Source organism: Manacus vitellinus, unplaced genomic scaffold, assembly GCF_001715985.3.
Source record: "Manacus vitellinus isolate BGI_N305 unplaced genomic scaffold, ASM171598v3 scaffold_4_pilon, whole genome shotgun sequence".
NCBI classification, from domain to species: Eukaryota; Metazoa; Chordata; class Aves; order Passeriformes; family Pipridae; genus Manacus; species Manacus vitellinus.
In genome coordinates this window covers 41,282,931-41,301,422 of record NW_021940604.1, presented here as the reverse complement: position 1 = coordinate 41,301,422, position 18,492 = coordinate 41,282,931, and the positions used below count along the sequence as shown (strand labels likewise).

Here is an 18,492-nt window from a genome sequence, read left to right as displayed (position 1 = left end):
ATGTAAACTCATTTCACATAGACTGTTAGCAATAATTAAATGAAGCCAAACAATATGGAAAATCTTAGCTATTTACATAGGAAAAACTAGTAGCTCTGTAACTTTTAATATTTAGCTTCAAATAAAAATATTAGAATAAAAAACTCTTATAAATATTTGCATTATGCATTTTAATTTTTTTTCTGAAAAAATAATTAGTTACTTCCTACAATATCAGTATGAAGAAACAATATTAGATGCTGTTTGCTCTGGACACAAAAGCAGCATAAAACTGCTGTATCATTAGCAACAAAAGTTGCAATTGCTATCTAACCGAAAAAAAAGAGCATCTATAGAATTTTATAGAAATTGTTCAGGATTTTTTTCCCAAAATGTTGGATGAGATATAAATTGTTCAAGACTGGAGATGACTTTCTCATGTTTCTCTTTCTGCCTTTTTTTCATTTTAATGTGTGAATGAAAACAAATCTGGACTACCTCAGAGCTAACCCATATCTTGTAGAATTAGAAAATCCCTTGTACTTGGTAATATATTCTTTGATTGATCCTTTCCTTATCATGTACAGAGGTCTCCTCACACAGGAGGAGATAATTTTACAGTAATCTTACATCTTCTTAGTCCACGTAGATGCTATCTAGATGATGGAAAGAACTAACATGCTAAGGAAGCCTTGATTATAGTAATTTTCTCTATTGATTCATCTGGCAGAAAGAGTATTTTTTCCTTTATTTTTAACAGAAGGGATTGTTCATGCGGCTGTTTGCTTCTGTCCTGGTTTATTATCTCTGTATTTTTTATAGTAGACATATGGAAACTAAATCACTAGCTGTGAGCCCTGGAGTAAAGCTAACAGACACCAACTGCTAATGGGCTTTTAGTCCATGGACCAAAAGAGAGCTTGCTTGAAGTAATCCCTCCATATTTCATCTAGAGTGGTCATGAGTCTGAGAGACTGAAAAAAAGCTATTAAAATTATCAATGACTCAAAACAATTTCAGGGAAGGGAGTGGAGGGGGCAAATCAGGTTCTGTCAAGGTGGAATGGTGCTCTACCCTCATGCCCCACCTCCTTGAGAGCCTTTAGTGCAGCTGTCAGCCACTGACACACCTGAAACCCCATACCACACCCCCTGGAGCCCCTAACCCAGATCCCAAATGGCTGGCAGATCAAAAGCCCCACCTGGGGGGGTTGGCCACAGGATTCCATAGTAAGTAAAACCCACACCACAAGACCTCCTCATGGTCATGGTCCTATTGTCCTTGGATTTGTAGTAGCTAGTTCTACACTGGGTCTAAGGTGGTAGCTATAATTCTCTCTCTTGCTCACTCTCTCTTTTTCTTCACTTCTTCTTCTCCTAATTCCCTTTTCCTTGATTTGGTTAACTTAAACTTGGATGGGTTGGAATTTGCTAAGTCAATGCTTTGTGAAATATTTGCTTTAAACTTTTGCCAAGTTCCCTTATTTTCTAAAGTTTGGCAGTAAAAGTGTGTTATTTTGACCTCCTGGAAACATTGTTGTGTTTTTCCCATGCATGGCCCCAAGGTCTAAAAGAACTGAAGTCCACTTTAATAAATCCGTTGGGTGGGTTTTGGGACCTTATATCTTTTTGACATAAAACTCTTTTGATGAGCTTGTGAGGTAAGCCTGGGGTCTTCAATACTGCTGTTTTTGCTTTGCAGATCCATTGCTACTGCAGTACCTAGTAGGTATAGCTGCTGCATTCTCTCTTCCAGCCTAAACTTCTTAGCAAAGGAGAAATCTTCCCCTCCTCTTGAGAGCTTCATTTGATTGCATTTCTCATTTTTTAAAGGAGTGCAGTTCAAAAAAATCTTTTCATACATTTACTTCACTGTGCACAGGAAGCTGGGAGAAGACACAGCTGGGACAGGTGACCCAAATGGACGAAAGGGATATTCCATATCATACATCGTCCTGCTCAGCATGTAAAGCAGGGAGGAAGAAGGAAGAAGTGGGGGACATTTGGAAGGATGGAGTTTGTCTTCCCAAGTAACCATTATGTGTGACAGGGCCCTGCTTTCCTGGAGATTACCAAACACCTGCCTGCCCATGGGAAGCAGTGAAGTAATTCCTTGTTTTGCTTTGCTTGCATGCGTGGCTTTTGCTTTGCCTATTAAACTGTCTTAAACTCAACTCATGATTTTTCTAGCTTTTACCCTTCTGATTCTCTCCTTCAGCCTGCTGGTGGGGGAGTGAGTGAACAGCTGTGTGGTGCTTGGCTGCTGGTGGGGGTTAAATCATGACATTTACAGCTAAATGTAAATTTCAACTTATATAAAATTTCATTATGCATAAACATTAAAAGTACATGCACTTAAACACTTTTACCCTTATCAGAGGGCTGACCTGGCTGTGCACTGACACCTCAGTGCAGTGGCTCAGCCCTGTAATGGCCTGGGCTGGGTGTCACTGGTTTAACTCCTGTGTTGAAGCCAATGGCTACTGCCCCTCCTGCTCCAGCTTCAGCCTCTCTGGTATGTGTGTAGGACACTTCCCAGTAAAAACCAGGAGATGCTAATGACACCCCCCCATCCTCTTTCTTAAAGAGGACTAAAATGTCAACCTTACAAACTGGGAGAACGTTGAAAGGGTGAGCATGGTCCCAGAGAAAAGCAAGATATGAAAAATTTTATATTAATGGGAATAACAGTACTTTCTTAGCTTCACATATGTACTCTTTCACCCATAGCAAAATTTTGAGTGTAACAGATCCTAGGAGGGAAAACAAATACCTCAATGCTTTTGCTACAAACATGGATTTTGGTAGTGGGTAGCAAACACTAGCCACAGTGACCTTATTGTGGATTGCTGTGCTCCCACACATCATGCAGACAATTGTATGTTTCTACTCCACTGCCTAAATCTAGATAATGTTGCACAATAATTTGATATGCCTGTAAAATAAATGTTAAATGGAGATGCAGATATGTCAGGCATGGAATTTAGTCTAAGAAGGAACATTTTACTGAAGTGCTTATGGTTATGCCATAGCTGCAACGTGTTCCTACCAACATGCAGTAGGATATAGCTTTTTATCACCAAAGGTCTGGAACAGTAGGTGTGAGGGTAACCAAGTTGGTACTAGTTAACCCAGCCAGCGCAGTTGTCACAGTGTCACGATAGACTTTCTGCACTAAAGATGTAGTGTGATTTGTGTGCTATTGAATAAATAACTGTGTACGTCAGATGGATCTTTAAAATGACTGAAAAAAGCCAAAGACCAGACTGAAGATCCAGTTTTGCAAACCTGTGCTAGGGGATGACCCAGATATTTTCCTCTATCTATATAGGAGACATATAGGAGCACTGAAGCCTGACATTAGCAAAGATTTCCTGGAGTCTCTCTACTTTGTTTTGTAAATATTTATTATTTAATATTTATTGTTATTATCTAAATATATTTATTATTATTGGTCTAAGCAGATTAACTGCATTTACTCACTATTAATTATTTTGCTTTCCAATTGAAATGTGAACTGCACACATTCATAAATAGACAAAAAGGTTATTTAGTTTCACTTTTAATTTTTATATGTATCTGTATTCTCTGCAGAAAAGCTGTTGTGTAACTTATTGCAGAGATATTCCCTAAGAAATTGCAACATATATTCACCTACCTTTTGGAGCTGTAGCAAAGGGAAGAAGAGTATTTCTCCTCTTTTTCTAGTGGAAGAAGCTTATTATTGCTACAGAAAACTGTGTATATCACAGTACTAAGTTTATATGACACTGCCAACTAGGTCCTGCAGTCAAATTGCATATATCATATATAATGAATAAAGTCAAAAAGAGAAAATTAGATACCAAAAGTAATCTAATCAAACAGCTCATTCATTCAGCTGGAAGAAACTGGAAAAAGTCAAAGACGAATAAAACAATAAAAGCTTTAAATTTTGTGATATTCAGAAGTTATCTAAATTATGTTTTCTTTCACAATCTCACTGGCATCAGGCAAAGAAATGTTTCATTTCTAAAGCATTTTACTCTACAATGTGCCACTTTACTCTTTCCTTCTGAGATTAATTCAACTTTGAATTGTATGCGCTGATATTTATATACTGAATACTGAAGAATGAGTTGGCAATTCAAGTTTTATCAAATCTAATTCCTTAATGATAAGTTTTCCAGCATAAAAAGTCATGAAATACTGATCTCAGAGTTGTAACTATTGACTAAAATATATTTTTAAAATATATCAGTTCATCATGATCTTTTAGACAGTGGTAAATCCTCCAATACGGCTGTTAGATTAATACAAATCTTAATCTAACAGTTCTCAGTCCTTCTTTCTGGCCATTCCTGGGGTTATAAGTGTAGGACTGGACTGAAGAAACAAGAAACAGGACATGTAATGGAAACTACCCAGAGTTTTAAATTCTTTTCACTACATAAACTACAGTAAAATATCTATTATTATTATCTTATTTCAGTTAGCATCTTAGTTGTCCAAAATGTAATGTTGACAAGGGATAAATGTACAGGGGTGAAGAAAACAGAGTCATAAATTCCCCCTTGGATTTCAAAACAGGAGGATATACTCCCTGAAGATTTCTTTCACTTTAGTTCTCTCTTTCTTCTCCTACACAAAAAGTAATGAAACATAAAGGTTTTTTCGAAAGTAAAATCTAAATGTTTTCATTTTAATGTAGCAACACTGTCTATTTACTGAAGTAATGAATCTTATATTCTTTTTTTTTTTTTAGGTATGTATGACCGAAGGTCAAGCGATTCCTTTGCTATGTGGATGCAATTAGCCTATTTCATGGTATGTGCCAGCTACACCATCAAACCAGTGGCAGGAGCAGTAATTCTTTGGAGAAGTTATCATTTTAAATACGTGCTGATTAACTTTATGATATCTCAAACAGCACAGACTCAGCAGGAAGTGCAACAAGTCATTAGAATTAATTAGAGGTTTTGTGCTTCTGTGATTGAGACCACTTTATTTGTAAGACAAGTCTCACTAAACCAAAGGAGTAAAATTCCTAAGACTTCTTACTGTGATTATATGGCTCTTAATATATAGCCTTACTGAGAATTACAGCCTATCATAGTTTTAAAGTCCCCCTTCACTCAAAGAAATTCCTCCTCCTGAACTCTAAGGAATTTCTCTGCAAATATATGTATAGAAATGCATATATATATATAAATATACACGTATGTGACACTACTGTCTGGAAGAGTAATTTCAAAATGGCATAAGAGAAAGAATATGCCAAGATAAGGACACAGAAAGTTAGAAAAATTACTTTCAAATGCGAAACCTGACCACCTGCAAAATGTGAGACCTTAAAAGAGGGGAATGTTCTTGAAGCTAAGCTGGATATTTTCCATGCTTTCCTCATGTTAGCATTACTATATCAAGGTACCACTCGAACAATACATTAGGACTGAAGTTTAATAATTAGTTTTGAATTTAACATTTCTTAACTATGAGAAAGAGCTAGAGTCTTATACTAATTTTATGTTAATAAAAAATTAATGCATAACATTTTGGCATACCTTTATCTTCTGCACTTATTAAGTTAGGTTTTGAATGACTGTAATAATTTTAAAAATGGATCTCTGTTGGTTTCTTAATGGCACTTACAATCTAATTCTCCATATATTCTTCTGACAGTTTTCTTATGTCTTTCTGAAAATACAGCTCTTATTTATGAAAAATGATACCATTTTAGGATAGAAATGCAAATTGCAAGTCTTTAAAAAGGATAGGTGACTACAGTAGTTATGTTCAGCATTTCCTCTTGTATTCTTTTGGTTTTAATGGTGTATTGCAAAGGTGAAATTATTGTTGTTTCACTTGCTAACAATAACTTGGGAAATACCATTTTTTTTAAGGCAGGCATAGTTTAGTCCTCTAAAAACATGGTTCACTGCAATTAGAAAATGACCATGCTCTTTCATCAAAGCAGGTATTATACATACTTTATCTTGACAAAATAGCCAATTGTGTTCTTGTGGGGTCAGGTACTCCACTAAAAAAACTGACCATCTAGGATTTGGATCTTAATGGTATGTGTTCTTGTTCCTTAGATAAAATGACTGATCTGTCAAATGATTTGTCTTTTAAAGACTAAAAAAGTAAGAAGCAAGTGTTTTCTGTCAGTAAACTGAGTCTGGGTTAGCAAGCTAAAATCAAAATTTCTTTTTTACCAAAATCTTCAGACCTACTAATTTCTCAGTAAATGCTGGTGGATTTTGTAAGGTAAACATGGCTTTGTACTTCTATCAGAATTATTTTCCTTATATAGACTGGAAAAACACAGATTTATCAGCCAAATAAAGAATATGGTCCAGTTATTTGATACAAGAGTTGATTGCAAGCTGGGAAAGAGGAAGGATTCTGTGACAAAAATTCCTTTTAACTCTGCTATACTGAGAATCATATACTAATCTGTGTTTTTGTGCTTATTTGGTGATTTCAGTTATTTTTACAGGAGATACTATAAGAATAGCGATGGAGTGGAAGAAATTTTTAATTGTTTTTATTTTAATGTTTTACACTATTGCAATCTTTCCTAGATAGAAACTCTAAAGCATATTAATTACAGTGCTTCTAAGTCTAGGACACAGCATAGAATTAAAGCCTTTCAAAATACATTCACACATATTATGGAGTGATTTTCATTATTCTAAATTTTTTAGAGGAAATATAAATAATTCAAGTCTGACAAGAACTACTGAACTCTGCTTATTGAAGAAAACCTTTTCCATTTATTTTTTCACCATACTTTGTAAAATCTCATTTTCAAATATCTACAGCATATTACAGCTCACTAAGGAAAACACATACTTTACGGTTTTGTCAATACCTAAAATGATAATAAATTATAATTCAAATTTTAATAAGAAAAGTCACTATATGTCCCAGTCCAGGCTCATAAAGTGTTTGCCATTTATTAAAATAGATTATTTGTTTATCTGAGATTTTGCATAGTTGGTTTAACTGTTACCAGCAAAGAGGAATATCTGTGAGTCCTTCCTGTGCAACACTTTGTGCTACATAGTGTTACTGAAGGCACATCCTTATTGAAAGCTAGTATTATGGTATTTTATAATATGAAAATAATATTACTGCATTAGCAACTCCTTTTGTAATTCTTTTGAAAGGAAAAATATTTTTATATGGCATAAACTTCTTTATGAAGGCATCACATTAGTACCTGTATTTATTAATTCCATCTTCACATGTGGCTCCATGTTGGCACTGGTTTACCTCACACTCATTAATATTCTCTAGGCACGTTTTTCCTGTCCATCCAAGAACACAGACACAGTGAGGTCTCTGGTTTTCTTCATCGTAGAAGCAACTACCTCCATTTGCACATACCTGAAGATGAAAATTACAAACACATTGCATGGCCAGGTTTTGATAGTGAGAGGGCTATAGAGGTGGTTTCTCTGAGAAGCTGCCAGAAGCTTTCCCCATGTGTGACAGAGACAATGCCAGCTGGCTCCAGGATGGACCTGCTGCTGGCCAAGGTTGAGCCCATCAGTGACAGTGGTAGTGCCTCTGTGATAACATATTTAAGAAGGAAAAAAAGTTATTGCACAGATGTAATTGCAGCCAAAGAGAGCAGTGAGAATAGGTGAGAAATACAACTATGCAGATATCATGGTCAGGGAAGAAGGAGGGGGAAGAGGTGCTTCAGGCACCAGAGCTGAGTTTCCCCTGCAGCCCGTGGTGAAGGCCACAGTGAATCAGCCTGTCACCCTGGAGACTACAGAGGTCCACGGTGGAGCAGGGATCCATCTGCAGCCTGTGGAAGAGACCCATGCCTGATCAGGTAGATGCCCAAAAGAAGGCTGTAAGCCTGTGGGACATAGTAGGTTGAGTAGCTGGAATAGGTTTGCTGGCAGCACTTTTAACCCCGTGGGAGAGCCACACTGGAGCAGTCTGTTTCTGAAGGATTGCACGCTGTGGAAGGGACCTACACTGGAGCAGTTCAGGAGGAACTGCAGCCTGTGGGAAGGACTCACATTGGAGAAGTTTGTGGAAGACTTCCATGGGAAAGACCCCACCCTGGACCAAGGGAAGGACTTCTCTTCCTGAGGAGAGCGGCAGAAACAACATGTGATGAACTGACTGTAACCTCTATTCCAAATATCCCTGCACTACTGTGGGGGAGAGGTGGTAGAAACTTAAACCCAGTCTATTGGATCTGGCTGAGATGGAGTTCATTTCCCCCATAACAACCCTCAAAGCTGTGTTTTGCATTGATATCTAGAAAGATGTTGATAACACACCAGTGTTTTGGCTGCTGAGCAGGGCTGGCACAGCATCAGCACTGTCTCTCAACATTCCCCACCACCCCATCGAGGGACTGGGGGTGGATAAGGTCCTGGGAGGGGACCCAACTAGGACAGCTGACCCAAATTAACCAAAGGGATATTCCATACTATTTGATGTCAGCTCAGATATAAAAGCTAAGGAACGGAGGGAGAAGTGGGAACATTTGTTATTTACAAAGTTTGCCTTCTGGAGCAACTGCTATGTGTGCTGAAGCCCTGCTTCCTGGAAAGTGGTAGAACATTGCTTGCTGATGGGAAGTAGAAAATAAGCCTATTTTTTTTCCCTTTGCTTGTATGAGCACAAACTTCCCCTTTTGCTTTGATAAACTGCCTTATCTCAGCCTACAATGACGTGGAGTTGTTCTACATCTTATTTTCTCTCCCATGTCCTACTGAGAAGGAAAGTGATAGAGTGGCTCTTTTCCAAAGAGTTTAATTGAATAAGCAGTTGGTAATAAATATGGTTATTTAATCTTTTTATGTTATAATATTAAAAAAACACATCTCCAAGAAACTAAAACACTAAATGTTATTAAATCAATGTATCAGTTTATCATTTAGTCGGGAAGATGTATTTATTATTTAATTTAACAGTATCACTTTCATAACTGCCTTTAAATTCTGCCTGTTTCAGGACAGATGATAGTGAACTAGCCTGTTATTTTTCCATTGAAAAAGTAGAGCAATTGGTCCTGTGCTTAAAATCTGTATAAAACTTTACTAAATTTGTGGCTGTTAAGAAAAAAAAGACTGAATTTTTTTCGTGTTAATTATAATGCTGATTCACAATCTATCCTTGAATGTTTATATATATTATATATATATTATATTAATATATATATATATATATATTACATCTATGCTCTGGAAGGATCAGCAGCTTCTTTCTTTTCAATCTGCAGATTGAGAGATTGGTAAACTTAAGACTGGAACTGCCTTTTTCCTTTTTGTTTTTAATTGCTAATATTACTTACTAAACCAGTAAGTAACCTGTATTCTTCAAAAACTACAGAAAGTTTTAAGTCTGAATGAATGCTCCTTTCCTCATTTTAGTTTTAGGTTCCCTTTTTATTTCCATGAAAATTTTGTCAGTGTGAAGATGGATTCATTTCAAAGCACTTAAGACCCCTCCTTATAACCAATTGGTTTCTAAAGAAAATTGTATCTAGAAGATGAGCTAATCCAGTAGTACTTCAGTTTGATTGAATCTGAATCTCTTTATAATGTCATTAAGATTTGTAATAATAACAGTTCTTGACAGAAATATTATAATACTCATTTGCCTTTTATTAAGTTTTAAATTGTCCTTAAAATGAAAAGATTCTTGTTATGGTCTCAGTACTGAATTTTACACTTACCTTGGGATTCTTATTCAATATGGCAACTTCTTGAAGAAAAGCACAGCTCAACATAAATGCAAAAACTACTTTTATGTGTATGGTTTGGGAAATGTTCTCTTCCTTTTTGTTTCATTTTTATGTGTTTTCTAATTTTTTTATTTAAACATTTTTGTTGGATTTTATCCTAAGGCTTATTATTTTCTCAAATCTCCAATAGGTCAAAAGGTCAAATAAGCTTATACTCAAGAAAACCATCCAGAAAAAACTTAGACAATTAAGACAAATATTTCAATATCACCACATTGTATTTGTTATATTCTTATGTTTTTTTTATACTCTGAAGAAAGGTGTTACCCTTTAAGATGCTAGAAGTATTAAATGCTGGATAATTCAATTTATTGAATAATAGAAATGTTTAATTTCAAATGATTGCTTCAAAAATGCTTAAAAAAAGTATAAAAATATTTATTTGTTTGAATATGGCCTTTATTTTTTCCAATAAGCGAATTATACTACTTTAATGACCTGTAAACTATGAAAACAAATAAAACTCAAGTATATAATTCCATAATTTTAGTTTCTATTCCCTTTTCCATTAGAAAATCTACTAATTATTCACATTATGCCCAAATTAAACATCTCATATTGTGAGTGTATATTGTTATATATAAAAAGTTACTTTTTTTCCCACATGACATTTATGATAGTCTATGAAATGTTTGTATGAATAAATTAACTATGTCTGAGGCTTTTAAGCAAATACTACAGTAAAATGTTTTACTAGCTCACATCAGCATCCTTGGCACACCATCACTTTCCATACTAACTACCCATAATGATTATTGCATCATTATGATGCTGTGCCATGTACAATATATTTGCACTCAGTATGACACTCTAAATCATAAAAATGTTAAAATTTACCAGATGCTGAACAATTAAAGTATAAACCTTTGAGCCAATGGGTATTTCAGTGTTATATTTCATATTCAGTTATAAGTGTGTACCCATGGACTTCAAGGTGACATAAATATTGATTGTTCTTTGTAAACACATTGCCTACTCTGCATAGTATATTTTTATGGTGCATATACTTCAAAAAAATAATTGATAAAGCCTTTAAAACACTCATTATCATGTTTGTGTAGCTGTTTGAAAAGGCTATATAGCATTGTGTACATAGCTTTCAAAACAACTATCATAATAAAAAATGCAACAGTATTTCAGTTTAACCCATATCAAAGTCTCATAAACTCAAAGCTCTGGGCCTGTACTGTAAGTGTTGAAGAGTAGATGAAAAGGAGAATTTTGATTTTTTTTTTCTAACTGCATTTCATCTCTCATTAAAGTGCAATTAGTCTAGCTTTTCTGTTTTCAATTATGGTCTTTATTTTTGGTTTTAATGGAAATAGAACTTTTGTTGCTCTTTCTGTGCATTGCTGTACCATCAGCCTTCTCTCTAGTAACTTTTAAACACATCAAACATTGCAAAGAAATTTCGCCTAAAGTTCCTGCCAGTTTCATATCATAACAGCAGCAAGTAGGGGACAGAAGAGACATCAGTGAGTAAACCTATAAAGAACAAGAAAGGCAGAGCTCAGACATCAAACGTTTTGTTGGACAGTGACCAGTCTAGTCACAACCTGCACTTTTAGATGCACAGTTTACACAGGAAAAAGGAATATTAGCATGAGAATATATCAAGAATGAGTACAGTGTTTAGAAAACCATGGGAAGTGAGGCTTAATCAGCTCACTGCTCTTCGAATAACTTGTTTGATTTCCCAAAAACTCGAGGGGGAATATATCACTTTATCCTACCTCTGTGTTTCCAATACATGGTGATAAACATGTGTAATTAAATCCATGAGATTTATCCATACACAGTGCTCCTGGGGCACAGCTTATATTGTTGAAAAGGCAGGCATCAATATCGAGTTCACATCTTTCACCTTCAAAACCTGCACCACAAAGAGAATGTTTAATCACACTTCGTTCAGAATATTGACATTATGTCTGTTCAGGGTGTTAGCAGTTAACACCACTCTACTAGAGTAATTTGGCAGTTTTATTTCCTAAACAAAAAGTGTAATTCTTCATAAAAATGTTCGCTGTATTCATTGAGATACATTGCCACTTTTATGTTGGTATTTCTTAAACATAAATATTTGGATGACATTTTATTTGTTCTGTTTAGAAAATAAAATAAATTTCCAATGACTCACCTACAGGACAAGCGCACTGAAAATGATCTTCATAGGCAATACATGTTCCTCCATTTTCACATGAATTGGAACCACAGTTATCAATTTGCACCTCGCAGAATTCTCCTGAGATTGAAAAAAAAAGTCCTAAAAAAGTTAATAATTAATATCACACTCTTAAAGAAATATCATAAGTCATATTAGTCCTATCAATAGAATAACTTGCTTTAAATAAGTTCTCTGGAATATTGGTTAGAATTTAAAGATCTTCTGTAAGGTTTCAGACTCTTTTCTCTCCACTTATATATATATGTAAATAAATCTCAATGTCTTAAAAAGGAGATTAAAAAAATACTTTTCAGCATTTAAAACAATTTTAGAATGCATCCAAATGGGGATACAGAGCTGAAGAGGGAGGATTTTCACTGGAAATAATTAACTGAAATGGAGGTAATACCTTTGTATTTTTCTGCTTTTTCCTGCTGCATGAGTCAAACCTGATCCTACTCAAGACTTTTGAATCTATCATGTACATATTTTATATTTCATTATGTCTTTTCTGAGCTCTGTTTTGGCTAGTCCACATTTATCTGAGGTAACTTTTATTGTCATTCCACTAAGTAACTATTTGCTTACTTAGCTGAAAACTGCTTTTAGATCAACAGGTAGAAATAACTGAACTTGTAACTGGACAGTTCTAAAAAAAAATGTACTGAAGAGAAATATATCTCTGGAAATGTGATACCAATCAATAAGGAAGACCATCAGCTTTACCATTACTTTTGGAGAACAAGTAGATTTGACAAAACCAAACCACCTTAACTTTCTCTTATTTTTGGTACTGAAAACAATTTAATGAATTCTCTCTATAGGTTCTTGAGGAGGTTTTTGTTTGTTTGTTTGTTTTATTTTATTTTTTATTTGTTATTGATGTGCTATTGTTTATTTCTCCCTGATTTTAATTTTATTTTTAATTTACTATTTCTACAGCAGCAGTTCGGCATTTTACTTTTTTTTTTTTTTCAATTTTAGAAAATATAAAGAATAGAGAAATGAAAAGTGAAATAATCTTCACTTCTGAGAAAACTAGAAGGAGGTCCAGGAGTTTTGAGACGTTTCAAGGAGGAAAACTTTAGAAAATACAGTAAGTGTAGATTACTGATGTTTTTACTGCCAACTTGTGTTACTTCACTCCATGGTTTAATCAGAAAACATGGAAGAGCTGCACAGAAAAATGTTCAGGAGGAATGTACAAGAAATTTGGATAATTTCTTAAATTAGACAATATGTTTTATAAAATATTGAGTCAGAAGTTAGTATTTTATTTGAAATTCTTCATATGTCAAAAGAAAAAGGAAATAATTTTACTTCCCATAATGAAATTGTTTTAAAATTTTTAATCAGCTCTCCTTTTGATCTAAAGCCAGGAACATCAGGAGAACATACGTTGATAGTATAAAATTTGGTAAGAAAATGTCTCTTCTTCAGCAAAGTATTTTTGCCAGTTTTATTCATTTTACTCCATTCCTGATATAAACCACTTAAGCTTTGAGTAACACATACTCTATCTTTTAATATGACAAACTAAGACCTAAGGACTGCTTTTTATGGACTTCTATAAATGTAAACAGGAATATGCTGTGATTTGTTTGACAGAAATCTCTATTTTGGGCCAACAGGTGCTGAACCACACAAGCAATCTCATGTATTTACAGAGAGGTTGACCAGCATACTATAGAGATTTCCAATTTTTAATTTGTCCTTTTACCCCTCTGTCAAAAATATCCCACTAATAAAATATCTCAAATTTTCAAGAACCAAAAGTATACTTTACTGTAATTTATACAGCTTACTCAGTTAAAATTTGTTAAAGTATATTACTACAGTAAAATGTAAATAATAGAGAAAATAGGAAAATAGAAAACTATATACTTTTTACTGTTTATTATTATTATAATATGTAATAATACACAGGAAACTATGGGAAACTTGCCTTTACATTTATAAGACTCTCATTTGCTCTGTTTGTATTGACACTAATGGTAGCTTAAAGTATGTGTATCTCAGGGGAGATTCCATCATGATTAATACTTTTAGAAAGCCATTTTCTCTAATACTGGTTGGCAAAAAGGCATGCTAAAACATAAATAGATATTTTGATTACAAAATCAACTGAATGTATTGAGGAAGTTTCTGTCTCCTAGGAAATTGTTAAGTTTGTTTTTTCTTTTTTTTTTTTTTTTTCTTTCTTAATGAGGTCCGGAAGGCAAAATTGGAAGGAAAAAAAGACTGGGAATAAACTTTGACTCAATACGTATTTTGGATCCATTTTACCATGTTTATGCATGAGGATGGAATTGTCTTGTCCAAGAAAGCCTTATGAATAAATATTAGTGCAATCTAACAGGCTTTAAGAATTACTTTGTTATAAATCTGAAATTCTTACAAAGGCCGTATCCTTTAAGCAAACTTTATGACTTTTGCCTGCCACAATGAGGTCAAAAAAAATCTAGTAACTCTAAACTGTTATAAAATTTATTGGAATCTGAATTCTGCTGAGAAATGCATAATTTATGGTTTTAAAATCTGATTAAGTGATAAATGAATATCAGGAGAGGTCTCCACAGTAATCCACTCAGCTTTTAATGCCTAATTATCACTTCATAGTGAGTAAGGGCTGAGTAATTGAGAAATGCAGTACTTAGAGAACTCAAACAATATTTTTGTGCACAATTAAACTTGTTATACTTCTATCAGGAATAAGGTCAGCAAGCACAAGGAACAAAGATAAAAATAAATTATGTAACATTAAAGGGAGGGGAAATGATAGGATTTTACTATTGTACTGTTTATTTTTATAAATGACCCTATGCATTTTATACCTAAGCATGTGTTCTTATAAGTCAAATTGCTTAATTGTTTTCCTTGTCTTTCCTTTTGCTACCAATATACTTAGAGGAAACTTTCTTGTCCTCCCTGATTATTGCTATTTTAATTTCAGCTTAGCTTTGGCTTTTCTAACTTCATCCATGCACACACAAGTAGTGTCTCTATGTTTCTCTCAGGCAGCTTCCAACTTCCACTTTCGATGTACCATGGGATGAGACATTTAACTACATTAGCACACTAAACTTGAAAGAATATACCTGGCTTCTCATCTGTGTTTGTGAGCTTGGAATCCATGATGCACTAAAGCAACTACATAGCTATGAAGTTGGTACCAGACAGCTAAAACCCAGATAAATTAGAATACTGTCCCAGTTTAAAGAGACTAGAGTGTTTTGCTAGGGAGGATGAGTTAGGAGGTAGACCAAACTCTTCTCTCTCAGCAACTGTAAGTCCAAGATTAAGAGGCTCCAATTGAAGAAGTATGGAAAAAGGAAGAAATAACAACCCTTTATTAAAGGATATATGTATATTGGCAAAAACAGTAACTGCACACAAAAACAACTAAGCAATAATCCTGTACCCAAAAAGTCCCCTTCAAAAAGGAAACAGTCTGATACTTCTCTGTCCTCTAGCACAATTCTAATCACAGAGCGCTGTTGGATCATTAGAAGAGCAGAGCCTGCAGTGCTTGGTGTTGGTCAGCGGGGGCGCTGTTGGGCTCTGGCGGTCACTGTGCGGGGGCCCTGGATCACAGGAGAAGCTGAAATGGAGATCTCCCCCCTCACCAAGGAGGGGAAGGGCAAGAAAGGGGAAAGAAAGGCAGTTTCTTTCCCACTAAACTCACACTGTCTGCGGCTGGCTGTAGACAGGACTCCCCCTTTGTTCGTTGGTGAGCACAAACTCTGTGATGAGATCTGAGCACGTTCAGCTGGTTACAGAGCAGACTGTAGACAAACCAAAGCCAGAGAACAGACAGATGACCAGGTCGAGAGCAAAACGGCCTCCGAGCTTTTTCAACACACCTTGCCCCCATTAAGGCACAAAGTGAAGTGTTCACTGTTTGTAAGGAGAGGAGGAGAAAAACTCCTCCCCCATCCCTGCAGTTTTTCAGATGGGCTATTAGCTGGGAATGCAGGTCTGCCAGCTAGTTCTTTTGTATAGTTAATTACCTCTTCCCCCTCCTCGTTCAACCTCCTTCTCTTACAGTGGGACAGGGGAAAGAAAGGAAAATTTCTGCTTGGATTTTTAGAACAAGTAAACCTATGACACCTACTTATGTCTGTACCTGTTTATAAACTTACCATTTTGTTTAAATAAATAACCATAAATGATCCAATCCAGGTAAAATTCACCTAAGAGACTAAAATATGGCATTGCTGAAGCAGCGATAGTTGAGTGAGTAATCTTTTAAATGGACTTTGGGATCAGAAAAAGGAAAGGTGTCAAATGCAATACAAATTCTGAAGGGAAATATGAGGGGTTTGTTCCCTGTAGCTCTGCAAAACAATATTGACACTTCTTGCAATAGACCATAAGCTTTGAATTAACTTTGCAAGAACTGAGGCTCATCAGACTTGATCTGTATTTCCTGCAGTGATGTTTTACTCGGCTTAACTGTGACAGCAGCTTTTTCTTCTGATTTGCTTTACTTTTTTTACCTTTGCATGGAATAACCATAGTTTTATATAGGCTGCAGTAACAAGTAGTCATTCCATGTAGGATGATGTTTACTACTCTAATGCAATGCTGTATAGAAATACAGGGCTGGAAAGAGACCTTGAGAGGTGGAGACATAGGATGTGATGTAAGGAACACTGCATGGAATGGGGTATAGGTCTGGCATGGGAGACTCCATGACTACAAACAACTTACCACTGTTCAGTCATAGAAAGCAGACCAGGAGCTGGACAAAACTGGTCTTAGGGGTAACAAAAAAACCAAAGAAATGGTATTTAATATACTTTAGAGCCACCATAAAAAGTAAATTCAGATACAAAATAGAGCTGCAGTCCAATGAAGAAAAAGTGTAAGTGGACATATAGAAATGGCCTCAAGTGGATCCCAGAGAGATGAAGAAGAAACCACTAGTCACATTCCCTCCTTTGAAGGACTATAGATTCTTCTAACACTGCCCTCACCACTGTGAAACCACTGACCTTAAGATCTGGAGGGGGAGAGAAAAGGGTGAGTATAATGTCAGAAAAGGGACAGAAACTAAAAATTCTGTTAGTCTCAATTTAAATTGAATTTTTACTCATTTTCTCATTTCTAATCGAGTGATTAGATTTGATCCGATAATGATTATAATTTTAATATTTCAGTAACATTATCAATACATTTTTGGCTTTACATGTATATAAGGTGTACTTCTCCCTTTCACATAACCAAGATTTTGAGCGTAACAGAATCATCTAGAATTGTATGTACCAGTAAGTCTGACTTTATCAAATAACTTCCTGAAGGTTCTTATAAAGAATGTAACTTGCCTTCCATATTGCACAGTGTAGAAAAGCCAGCACTTCTAATGAGTGTTTCATTTTTAACTGACCCAAACATTTTAAGCTCTAAATCAGAATTTTCATTCCTTAGGACTTTAGACAGCCCAACTCTAGCACTTGTCATTCCTAGAGATATTTTTATTTTTATGTGATCTGCTTTAGTCTATTTTACTCTTCTATTCTCAATTTAACATTATCACTTTTTTTTTCAGAAACTATTTAAGTGTGCTAATAAAGAGTATATGAAGGTGATCTACACTGAGCACTTCTTATTCACTATTTCATATGACAACAAGCTTATCAAAGTATATTACATGATCTTACCCTTCTGTTCAGTAGACAAGTACTGGATTGTATCATAATTATTTTTTTAATTATTTGTCTCTAAAATTAAAGCAATTTTAGCAAGCTACAACTTAAGACTTTTTTTTTGACTTTTTTTTTCCTTATCTCTGAATTAAGTTATGTTAAAACACCCAATTAGATTCATAGACCCATTAGTTTTCAACCATTTAAACCAAGAAGCTATTGATTCTTTGGTAGAGCATGGGCAGTTAAGGTTCCCTTTCTGAAATATGGGTCTTCACATCCATGCTACTGCATTTAAGGTCATGAAAAACTCCACTTTTGTAGTATGATTTTTCTCATCCTGAACTCTGTGTCTAAAAATGTCACATGATTGGAGCCCTCTAAAATTCTCTCTAAAATTCTTTCCACATATCCTAAAGAAAGTATAGAGTGACAAGTCTGGTACAGACATTGAAAGTACTTAAAAATTACCAATGTTTTACTTTGCTTCCTGGAACTCTACATTTATTTATTTTGAAAGACATTGAATCCACTTACAGTTATATTTATCGAAACCACTAGTGGTTGGAAGATAGGTTTTCATGGATTCTGAATATTTCCTCATTTTCCTTTGGAGTTGTGTAGAACTGCACAGTAGATGTATTCTTAGAGAAGTCTAGGTATAGTAATAAAACTCGGTGTTTTTCAAAATAAGGTAATTTCAGTGAATGAGAAAAGAATAAAAAATAGCAGAAATAAAGAACTGGTCTGACAATTCACACAGGTGGGTGTTAAAAGCTCTGCTTAAGTCAGACAGTTGAGTAATCAAGTTTAAATTACTTGTTTTGAAATTAGAAAAAACTACCTTTTATAAACTAATTATCATAAATATTTAAACGAAGATTTATTAAAGATCAATATGTGTGGCTTTTCAGTCTTCTTAGGACAAAATATATATTT

At 34.9% G+C, this 18,492-nt stretch overlaps 1 protein-coding gene across 1 annotated transcript in view; it reads right to left on the bottom strand.

Moving 5' to 3' along the window:
* The window catches only part of EYS (eyes shut homolog), a 766,416-nt gene that overhangs the window by 672,349 nt on the left and 75,575 nt on the right, over positions 1 to 18,492 (bottom strand). The window contains 3 exon segments of the mRNA XM_018077885.2: positions 7,186 to 7,352; positions 11,475 to 11,614; positions 11,879 to 11,983. Of these exon segments, the coding sequence (XP_017933374.2) occupies positions 7,186 to 7,352; positions 11,475 to 11,614; positions 11,879 to 11,983 (412 nt within the window).